The 10,810-nt window shown below is 40.7% G+C and overlaps 1 protein-coding gene across 1 annotated transcript; it reads left to right on the forward strand.

The window, feature by feature from the left end:
• The first annotated feature begins 386 nt into the window (after positions 1 to 386).
• ptpn1 (protein tyrosine phosphatase non-receptor type 1) lies at positions 387 to 6,753 on the forward strand. The gene is made up of 10 exons (XM_070910168.1): positions 387 to 436; positions 581 to 886; positions 1,572 to 1,662; positions 3,081 to 3,181; positions 4,281 to 4,379; positions 4,483 to 4,620; positions 4,744 to 4,953; positions 5,223 to 5,384; positions 5,563 to 5,723; positions 6,443 to 6,753. Exons 2-10 carry the CDS (start codon positions 830 to 832, stop codon positions 6,732 to 6,734), a joined length of 1,311 nt encoding a protein of 436 aa, XP_070766269.1. The 5' UTR covers positions 387 to 436; positions 581 to 829; the 3' UTR covers positions 6,735 to 6,753.
• Positions 6,754 to 10,810: the final 4,057 nt, after the last annotated feature.

Genomic DNA, 10,810 nt, shown 5'->3' on the forward strand with positions numbered 1-10,810 from the left:
TCGCTGCGGTAAGGCTGATTCAAAACGTTTAGCTAAGTTGCGTCGCTAGCTAACGTTAGTAGCACCAAAGTCCCTTGTCCCAGTTCTTGCTGTCAGTCACAGTGTGTGGAGAAAGCCACTGAACTACAGCTAATCCATGATGACCCCCTGCTAGGTCACACTATCCGCGGCCTCCGTGAGGACATATATGTCTGGAATATCAAAATAATGTCATATCGTCCATGGTACGAGTTTTAACCAGCTAGAATATTTCGTTGACTTAACTGCAGCAGGTCGCAGCAGCAGACTCCACAGATTGGACGTAAACAGACCGTTACGTGGGTGTACGTGTGCGTGCGTGCGCGCTCCAGGAGCCCGTACGTAGCACGTACGTTCCAGAAACAAGATGCCTTCCGCGCGTCCTCGCTGGTTTGTCTCTACAGCTGCCGTGGGAACGGTAAAGTGACTGTCTCATACAAACAAAGTTACATATCCTGGTTTGACACGGACACACAAATCCCGCTTCACACCCCGAGAACACGGAGCGGAATATTATCTCTTTCAAAAAAAAAAACACACGTTCTGCTCTTTTTTTTTTTAGGACGGCAGCTGCACCGCGTAGGAGGAGCCAGCGGCGTGTTTCCGCTAAGACCAGGCCGAGAGAGGCAACACGGTAATATATGCTGCCGTACTGAGAAATACAGAATTGTGGCGGAACAGTCGTCAGCTACTGCGGGACACTGTTAAGAGTACAAATTGTTTAATCGCTGGGTAGCTGCGGTCGCCCATATCTGGGGAAGAAGAAGAAGAAAAAGAAGAAGAAGAAGGAGTGGCAGCTGGACTGTCAGCAATGGAAGCCGAGTTTCGGGAAATCGATGAAAACGGGAGCTGGAGCGCCATTTATCAGGTAGGACCTCTCGGCAGATCAAGGTGGAAATGGAGTGTCGGTGAAGCTGCCACTGTTTCTTTTTTACAGCCTAAATGTGAGCTAATGCACAGTGAGTCTGCAGCAGCGTGGCTACCGTTTCTGTCGTTATCAGCCTTGTCACGTCTTTAGTTTAGTCCGCCTGCTCGGACCAATCCGGTGATTGATGTGTCTGAGTCTCACGCAAGAAAAGCTCACCCCATCACTGAACTGTTACATGATATCTGTACGTTTTAGTTGCTGTAGTCACTTTTTGTGGCACATGTTTTTTAGATAAATATTTCAGCTTTCAGTCACCTCTTATTAACTTATTTTTAAGGGTTTGTCCACAGTTTCTTTCAAAAAAAATACCCTTTAATTACAGCTTGAATTTGATATTATATTATTATATTTTTAGTGTTTCTTGAGACATGTTCCCCACACACACACACACACACATGAGTAGGTCACTACAGTAAGAGAACATGACAGATTCTTCCACAGAACTAAATAAAGGAAGGAACAACAAATTCTCTTCACTTGCTTAGATTCTGTCTTAAAGCACATAACGGCCATGAGAGACACAGCCTGCACCATTCATGTTGCATCAGACCTTTTAATGTGATGTAAATGTAATGTTAATGTAATTCTATTCTCTCTTTTTTTATTATTATTTATTCTATCACAGGAGATTCGTCAGCAGTCATGTGAACTCCCTTGCAAGGTTGCCAAATTACCCGAAAACAAGACTCGGAATCGTTACAGAGATGTTAGCCCATGTAAGTTGCTCTTCTTTTGGTCTGAACGCAGTGGACAGAACAGTCTTACACATTTAGAATATTCCTTTAAGTTGATGACTGCTCTGTTGCCTGTTTTATGTTTGAACATCAGCCAGTGGTGACTTTTTCTTTAAAGCCACAGCAGCATCAACACGGTTGCTAAGCTGTACAAACATGCCAGCTCACTGCTGTTTGACCTCAGGTGCAAGCATTGTAATAATCATTTGAAATAACACAATGTCAGTATTACACAATAGGCAGAGCATTGCATCACTGTGCAGGGAATGATCTAATAAAGGATGTGACTTCCAATTCATAACTTTTTGCCTCTTTTCAAAAGCAAATGTATTACTGCGTATTTATTAATTAAGGGTGTCAGTATGATGATAGTACATGTAGGTAAAGCTACATGACGCGGGTCTCTTCTAAAAGAACATTTGTGTAGGCTGGCTTTTATGTAATCTTCTGTCACACCCATTATTATCTATTATAAGTTACTTTTTATTGTGTTTATTTAAAGGGGACAGAGCACATTCATCAACAATGACATTTAACGACATCAGTGCAAATATCTGAGTTAGCTCAACAGCTAATTTGCACTTGTATTCCTGACACAACTAGACACTGACAAATTATTAAAAGCATTAGTACATCGTAAAGTTGCAATGAAAAAACAAAACAAAACAAAAAATCTTAAACCAACAATACAATCAGACAAATATAAAACACTATACACAACGTAAGAGTTGGTCATTCATGAGTACATGTCTCAGTAGATTTTAATCACATTTTAAGTTTGATTTTAAAAAGGCTGTGTGTATTATTTTCTCTCTGTCTAAACCTACATGTTGCACTTATTAAACACTAAAAAAAGGCAACATAAATACTTTTAATTGTTATTATATATCTTCATCATCCTCGCAGACACAATACTCGTGTGTCTTTTCATGTGAGAATAACAACTTGGCGAACATTGTAGTTCAGTGTTTAAAATTAATTATTATTCAATATAATGTTCTCTTTCCGTAACGTCACAATCCAACAGCTGAACTATATGTGGTTTCCTCTTTTTCACACTGAATAAGCTATGCAAATTGTGCAGACCGGGTTGCAAATAGTTACTGTATATGCCATCAAGGGTGTTTGTTACTGACTTTTAACAAGATGTGAAAATCAGTAACCTGAAACTTGCTCATGCTGTTTACTTTTTAACTGTTCTTTCGCTGGATATCAAGAAAAGTTGACATTTTATCCAGCTGAAATCGAGCACCTGTGTTTTGTTCAAAGACAGGCTCGTCATATGTTCTCAGCAGCTGTGTTGGTCTGAGAATTGCATTTCTAGTCCCCCAGGGGTTTGTGACATATTAAAAACACACACAAGCATATTTTCACGAGTCTTTTCTTCTTCTTCTCTTCAGTTGACCACAGCAGAATATGTCTGCAGCTGGGTGCGAATGACTACATTAATGCCAGCCTAATAACAGTAGAAGAGGCACAGAGGAATTATATTCTTACTCAGGTAAGCATGGAGGTGATTCAGCACACGCCTCTAGAAATGTTGCAGGCGGACGGTGATAATCCTCCTTTACAATTCATACTCCATACCTGTTACTTGTAGGATTTTGGACGATAATTATTAGCAAGGAAGTGGGTGGGGCTACTACCTGTGCATGTACATGGGAAGACTTCACAATGAAATCAGAGGTTTTTTCAAAGATAAGTAAATATAAATATACATACATGTACAGAGAGAGATTTAGCCTGCGCTCATTGGTAAACATGGGGTGGACAAAATAATACGAACACCTGTCTGCATAAAGCAATACATCCTGTACAACCTTCAAAATGATCATAAAGTTGAATCAACACCGCTCAAAAAAGTTTAAACAAAAACTGAACATTAAAACCTTCATGAAGGGATGATTTGATGCAGGACTGTTGTGTTAGACTGCATGAGTTAAGAATGTGTAAACATTTCTTAAATGGTTTATAAAACAAGATAATGTAATCGTAAGCAGATATAAGTGTTTATTAATATGTTTGTCAACGATTATAACTCCTCCTGTGGGCACCCAAAGGTGGAGGCTGATGAATAAGTGGGTTGTGGATGACAATATAGTAAAATACTTACAGTGTAATAATATAAAATATTAATATCATCCTCATAGGAGAAATTGTAATACAAATACTGTACATTAATAAGAATGTGCTTAAAGTTGCGTAAAACTACATTATAGTGTTATAAATCATTTATTGTTTTGTAGACTGCCTAGAAATGCTAAATACAATATGCTTTACAATAGAGTAAATTGTTATAACTTCTGTATTTCCATCTTTACTACAAAGACCACTGTGTTACTGTCTTATCTCTGGTTGATGTGCATTTCCATTGTCTTTGTAGGAGAATATTAAAACATAGATTAAATTCATGTTTTAACCCCCCAAACTCTCCTCTTGGGCTACAATATTAAAACAGTAGACTGAAGATTCAATACATTCGTCTCCTCTAAAGCAGTCTTTTTGTTTTAAGAATAGTGTGATAAACAACATCAAATGCCTTGCAGAGATCTTTATGTAGATGCACTGTTTTCGTCTAACACAGCTGTCTTCTTTTTCAGGGACCCCTTCCAAATACATGTGGCAACTTCTGGGAGATGGTGTGGGAGCAGAGGACCCGCGGTGTAGTGATGCTGAACCGAGTCATAGAGAAAGGATCTGTAAGCAGTGTAACTTCTTTGTGTGTGTGATAGTTTCCTTATGTCTCGTTTGCCCCAGTAACCTCACTGCTTCGCTCTTTCTGTCACCTTTGTTTGGTTGTAGGTTAAATGTGCCCAGTATTGGCCACACAGAGAGGAGAAAGACGCCATCTTTGAAGACACCAATTTCAAGCTTACTCTCGTCTCGGAAGACATCAAATCCTACTATACAGTCCGTCAGCTGGAGTTGGAAAATCTGTCTGTAAGTTGGTTTCAGATGCAGAGAAAGCCTTTTAATACCTGGTGCATGTGAGTCCTGGTCTATTCTTTGGTCCTTTTAATTCTTCTCGCATGTCTGGTTTCTCCCTCTGATCTTCTTTTACAGACTCAAGAGACTCGAGAGATTTTACATTTTCACTACACCACCTGGCCTGACTTTGGGGTTCCAGAGTCTCCTGCCTCCTTCCTCAACTTCCTGTTCAAGGTGCGAGAGTCGGGTTGTCTGAATTCAGACCAGGGACCAGTGGTGGTGCACTGCAGTGCCGGCATCGGACGCTCTGGGACCTTTTGTCTTGTGGACACCTGCCTCTTACTGGTTTGTATAGAACTCTGACTTAATCTTTTGTACCATTTCCGTTGACATTGTACAGGGATGTACAGTGTTTATCTCGAGCAAGTGCAATAGTAGAATAACAACTAACAATAGATTCTTGATAATTGTTACAAGCAACCAGTAATGAAGAGTGTAAGCGGTGCTGTAGAGCTCAACAGTTATATTTAGAAGCTAAAGTTTGATTGCTCAGTTACGCACTTTAAAACTACTCGAGACTCTTTTGTACTGAATGGTTTTGCTGTTGTATGTAGATGTCCATCCGTAAGGACCCGTCTTCAGTGCGTATTCGTGATGTGCTGCTGGAGATGCGACGCCATCGAATGGGCTTGATTCAGACAGCAGATCAACTTCGCTTCTCCTACCTTGCTGTCATCGAAGGTGCCAAGTACATTAAAGGAGATACGTCTCTGCAGGCAAGTCCTTCCTCTCCGTTCTGCTCTCCACATTTTACTTGGTGTGCCTTCAGATTTAGAAACTGCATATGCACAATTAGCTATATGTGCTATAAGAAATAAAAGCACAACTTGTTTTTGATTTAATAAAAAATTTATTTTTGCAAATGCTCAAAGTGATTTTGTGTTTTTTCTCAAGGAGTCATGGAAAGAGCTCTCAAACGAGGAAGATGATCCTCCAGAGTTCACCCCTCCTCCTCCTCTTCCTCCTCCCAGAGACCCACACAACGGCAAAGTTGAGCCATCCTTTTTCCCCGAAGATGATGAGATCGTCCAACAGATGGAGATCCGCAGTCTGGGGTAATCATCTTAATGTTTTTGAAAGATTTTGTTTCAGTGTATCTACCATTGTTAGTTTAAGAAGAAGGATTCGGTTGCAGCTATTTCTAAACCCATCACTAACTTTTTGGGCGTAAAGTCCTTCCTAAGTTTGTAGTGGCAGCGCTCCATCTGGCTGTGCTGCTTGTTGCATAGCGGCCGGGAAACACGATTTAACTGGAGTACAAGTGGCATGTGAGGCAGCAGGTATAACGTTGACTTTCTATCAGCTGATAATCAAACAGCCGGTGGTAGAAGTGCTGTGCTAACACAGCTTTAAGTGTTGGCGGAGACACTACAGAGCCTACTCTGTTTGGATTCAGCCACTACAAGCCATGTGAAAAATTAGTTTGTTAGTCTATTTCGTCTGTTGGTACACATACACATTTTGTTTACATGTCTACACAGAGCAGTTGATTCAAGAGTGGAAACCACGCCCAACCAATTATACTGTGCCAGTCGGATGTTGGAGGCCACCCAACAACTACTCATCTAATTTCAAACCACTGATTTACTAAATCAGGTCGGACCATTTAAACTTAAGCGCCTTAGCGAGTAAAGACTTAAGTGAAGTGTCCATTGGGAGACACCTGTAGTGCCGTCCAACAGGCTCCAGGAAGGAAAAATCCTCTCCCAACAGTTATATCCATCTAATAAAATCAAATTGCTGCTTTACTCTCTTACACTCTTTCCTCATTCAGGTCCTCACAAGAGTCGGAGCTGCGAAAGAGAAACGTTGCTGCCCCCCAGCCTCCTCCTGACGATGTTGATCAGCTGGATGGCCACGTGGGGATCCAAGATCATACCTCCAAAGCTCCAACCAAATCCCAGCAGCAGGACGAGGCCGAGGAGCAGGAGCTGCCAGAGGCAGCGGAGCAGCCAAAGGAACGCCCTCCTGTGCCGGGGACCTGGTCCCCTCTAGTAACCAACGTGTGCCTGTGCACGGCACTGGCTCTCAGTGCTTACGTCTGCTATCGAGCCTATTTCCACTGATGTCTGTCCTTCCTTTTTGTTCCTCTCTGTCTCTCCACTGATGTTGTTGTGGACTAGGCTGGCCAATCAGCCTGCTTTGACTCTGGGTTTACTCTGCGAGTGAGTGGATTATTTGGACTTCAGCAGATTCAGGTTCACTCGTTTATTTTACAAATGCAGTGCTAGGGGTGGGCTGGGCCGCCATCCATATTACCCACCCAAACGTTCTTTCAATATGTCATCTTGGATGCTCAGGGCCTCAGTTTTTCAGGTGTCACAACCCGACTCAACAGACAATACGTATCGCGGTCTGTAGAGGAAAAGGGTTTGTTTTAGTTCCCCTGTTCTGTGAACCAGGATGAACGGCCTGTCGGCTTATTTTACATGCGTCTCCTCTCTTATTTACCAAATGTGTATGTGTTCTTCCATTTCATTCATTACTGAGGTGTCCGCGAGGATTTCACTTTCCTTTGCTGACACAAATGGATAAGAAATCATAGAGCCAGATTTTTGACCAGCCTGTCTGAAAAAATGCCAGTAAGGGAGACACTTTTTAAAAAAAAAAATGTTTTGTTCTTTTGTTGTGGGTCAATATTAAACCCAACAGTAAGGTGAAGTATGTGAAAGTAAGAGGGAAGCAACCTTGTGCCCACTAGATAAGAGATGCATGCAGGGGTGGGCATTGAATTGTTGTCTGTACTCAGTAGTGGCCTGTGTGGGGCTGCAGGAGGCATGCTAGTTGAGTACATACAGTATGCGCGTGTTTGTGTATGTACATTTGCGCGAGTGGTAGCTAGTGGAGCTTTCTACTGATGCTTGAGTTAAATCTACTCTGAGAAATATTAATATAACATTTACAGTACGTCAAATGTGAGATGTAGACTGGGTTGCCTCCCGGTAACTGATTCCCTCTGCGTTTTCTCTCCCTGGTGGCTCAACAGTGACACAGAAAAGTCTCTTTGAAAACAGAATGGGTGCAGGGACAGGGTCACATGTCTCATTCTCCATTCGCATGGCATTATTTTCTTTTTTAATAAGGTAAGAACACTTGGCTTTTGCTTAGTTACTGCTTGGGAGAACATCTTTTCAGTCACAGTGGATAAAAATGTGTGGAGGCTTTTCACGCCGAGAGATAATGCGTAACATAACCTGAAAGCAACTGATACACGTTGTAACGTAGCGTGTGTTCAGTCAGGGGAGTTGTGCACGAGGATGCCAGCTTAATGACACACAAAGTAGCTAACACCCAACTCTTTTCGCCAGCAATACAAGTACTTAATAATGTGTCACCTTTTTACTTTGTCAAACAGGGAACCAGGGATTTTGAACAAACCAAAAATCAAACACCAGCACAGGGATGAAAACAATACACTGTAGTGATGATCCGATGTATCATGGCACGGCCCTGAGCTGGCTATATTGTTTTGTATGATTATGTTTTATTTTTTTTTAGCATGCTGCATTTGTGAATCAACAGGTTTGTCCTAAGAAGAGATTAGCTAAGCTGCTAGCATTCAGATTACCTTTGTGACTCGACAAAGTTCAGTACTTGAGTCTGACAGCTGTACCTTTCTTTAGAATGTATAAATGTCCTCTCCAAGGACACACCCTTATTAGAAATATATTTTTTTCAAATCAGGTTTCAGTGTGCTGAGTTTTTTTCTTTTTGTTTTGCTTTAGCAAGGGATTAAGTCTCAGCACCTGTGCAGCCATTGCACCAGGTTTTTCTGTTTTTATACACTTATGCTGAGCTCAAAAACATGTATTTTTTTATTTACATTTCTTGTTTTCCTTTGTAAATAAAAAAAAAAAGTCTATTGTTGATTTGTTCTGGTTTTTAGAACAGATTTACATCAATAACCTCATTCTCAGTCTTACTTCTGAACAATGACTGTGGTAATAAAACGTCACACATCACTGTGTTTTATCTCATTGTTTGGTCCGTAATGTGAATAGAAAAAGCTCATGCGTCTCATGAAAACTCACCTATTTGTTCTGCATCAGACAGTACTACAAAGAGTGAACGTGTCACAGAAACACTTTAAAAACTCATCACTTTAATTTATAACGAACAAGCTGCTTGCCACAGCCGAGCTCACGTCTTTCACCATGTGTAGGTACTTTACCGCCAAAGTAAAAGAGGATATGAGAGAAATAATGTAAGATAAAACACATAAAATAATACAAGAAATACAGTTATAGTGTAGTTAATATGTTGCCCCAAATTCAAGAATGCAAATAAAAGTGCAGTTCAGAAATAAATCAAGCAAAGACATTTTAATTTAGACTCAAGTTTGGGTGCAGTTTTTAAGATCAACAGGAAGTAGGTTCCACGTCTGCAGCTCAAAGCAGCTTCACCGTGTTTGGTTCTGACTTGAGGTTCGAGCAGCTGACTGCTTGTTAATGATCTTAGAGATTACTGGGTTTAAATATTTATTATATACTTTGGCCCAAGGCCGTTGAGTGCTTTACAGACGAGCAGCGGCACTTCACAATCTATTCTCTGACTGCGAGTGTGAGGATTCATCAATCAGAGAACTGCTGCTGCTGAACACTAAACAAAATACTCACATTTGAAGGCTCAGAAATATTGGTACCACTTTAAGGGCCTTATATGTTGGCTTTATTCATATTACTAATAATTTATATCAGATACAAGCTATTAATTAGCGCAAAAGTGGGGTTGCCAGATTTCAATTTTGTAATAATGCAGTTCTAAATGTTGGTAATTCATTAATACTTGCTCAGGGGTTTCTTGCTTTCTAATAAGCCATCAAGTCTGCAGTTATACATGTTAAGTCATTACTAAAGGGTTTTTATTAATTAATTCTGCAGTGTTAATAAATAGATTTTGGTCCATTGCAACTCTTGAAAGTTTTTAAGCGGGACTCTTCACAAGTGGTTCTTATTGATGGTTTATGACTCATCTGTAAAACATTAGTGAATTACTTATTAAGAATTAATAAAGCCATTAGTTACAACTTATAAAGGGTGTGGAAATATCACATTTCCTTTATTATGTTGCAGAAAATGTATTTAACATTACACACTGTTAATTCTGAGTGACCACAAGGTGGCGCTGTGGGACTGTGACCCTCGCTGGTTCCTGGCTGCTTCTCTCTGTGAATACGGAGCCTCGGCTTTTGTTGCTGCCCACTCTTTCCGTTTTTTCTGTATTGAACCTGGGTTTGCTCATCAATTATCTTTTTATTTCCAGAGAAGTGGAGTCGGGAATGTTCCTCCACTGGCACAACACACCCTGCCTTCAGGTTTTGAGGGGATAGTGATGCTGCACGCCACAAATATTGCTCTCATTTTATTCCCACTGTAATTGCTTCCAACTACACTAAGAATACTTTTCATGAACATGTTCTCTACCTTCCAAAACTGGACTTTAAATTCTGTTATCTATTCTGGCTCAGTCTCACCACAGGCATTACTGATATAACAGTGTTTCTCAACAGTTTGTGGTGGAAACACACCCAGTTCCCTTTAATACACAGACACACAAAACTTTAAGGCTGATGTCCAAACTGCTCCACGAAACAAGGCCCAAGATTGAGTTTAGGTTTAGATAAACACTACAGGAAGGAAGAACATGTCTTGAGACACATGGATTGCTTGAGTAGATTCCACCACACTGGTGTAGTACAGATGATTTGGCAACAGTCCTGGCTAGAACTTCCTGTTTGGGAAATAAGAGGCAGCACTGTACAGGAATGCAACTTAAACAGAGTGAGTAATAGCACTCCCAACCACCGCTCTGCTGACGTCAAAGCGAGCAGGCAAGCTGGAACACGCTGCTCTCCTCTGCAGTAGGAAAACTACAATCAAGGTGTGACCGGAAGTCATCTTAAAGCCACAGTTGTTTCTATTGAAAGTGCAGAGTGTCTGTTCTGACAGTGCTGTCATGACTCATGCTGTTTTGAGTTTTGTCATTTCCTTACTTTACCAATTAATAATAAGTTAAATGTCATTTTGAATGTATGTCATATCTATGTACGTCATCCAGGCCTACGCATTTTAACGTTTGTGTTTTCGGTGAGAAATTCTTGGATCAGAATATGACAGCTCTGAAAAAAGAAACAAGAAAAAAA

This window comes from Enoplosus armatus, chromosome 8 (genome assembly GCF_043641665.1).
Source record: "Enoplosus armatus isolate fEnoArm2 chromosome 8, fEnoArm2.hap1, whole genome shotgun sequence".
NCBI lineage: Eukaryota > Metazoa > Chordata > Actinopteri > Centrarchiformes > Enoplosidae > Enoplosus > Enoplosus armatus.

Coding starts and splice junctions, on each gene's coding strand:
- ptpn1 (XM_070910168.1), top strand. CDS start 830: ATGGAAGCCGAGTTTCGGGAAATCGATGAAAACGGGAGCTGGAGCGCC. Junction 887..1,571: donor GCTGGAGCGCCATTTATCAG/GTAGGACCTCTC, acceptor ATTCTATCACAG/GAGATTCGTCAGCAGTCATG. Junction 4,621..4,743: donor TGGAGTTGGAAAATCTGTCT/GTAAGTTGGTTT, acceptor CTTCTTTTACAG/ACTCAAGAGACTCGAGAGAT.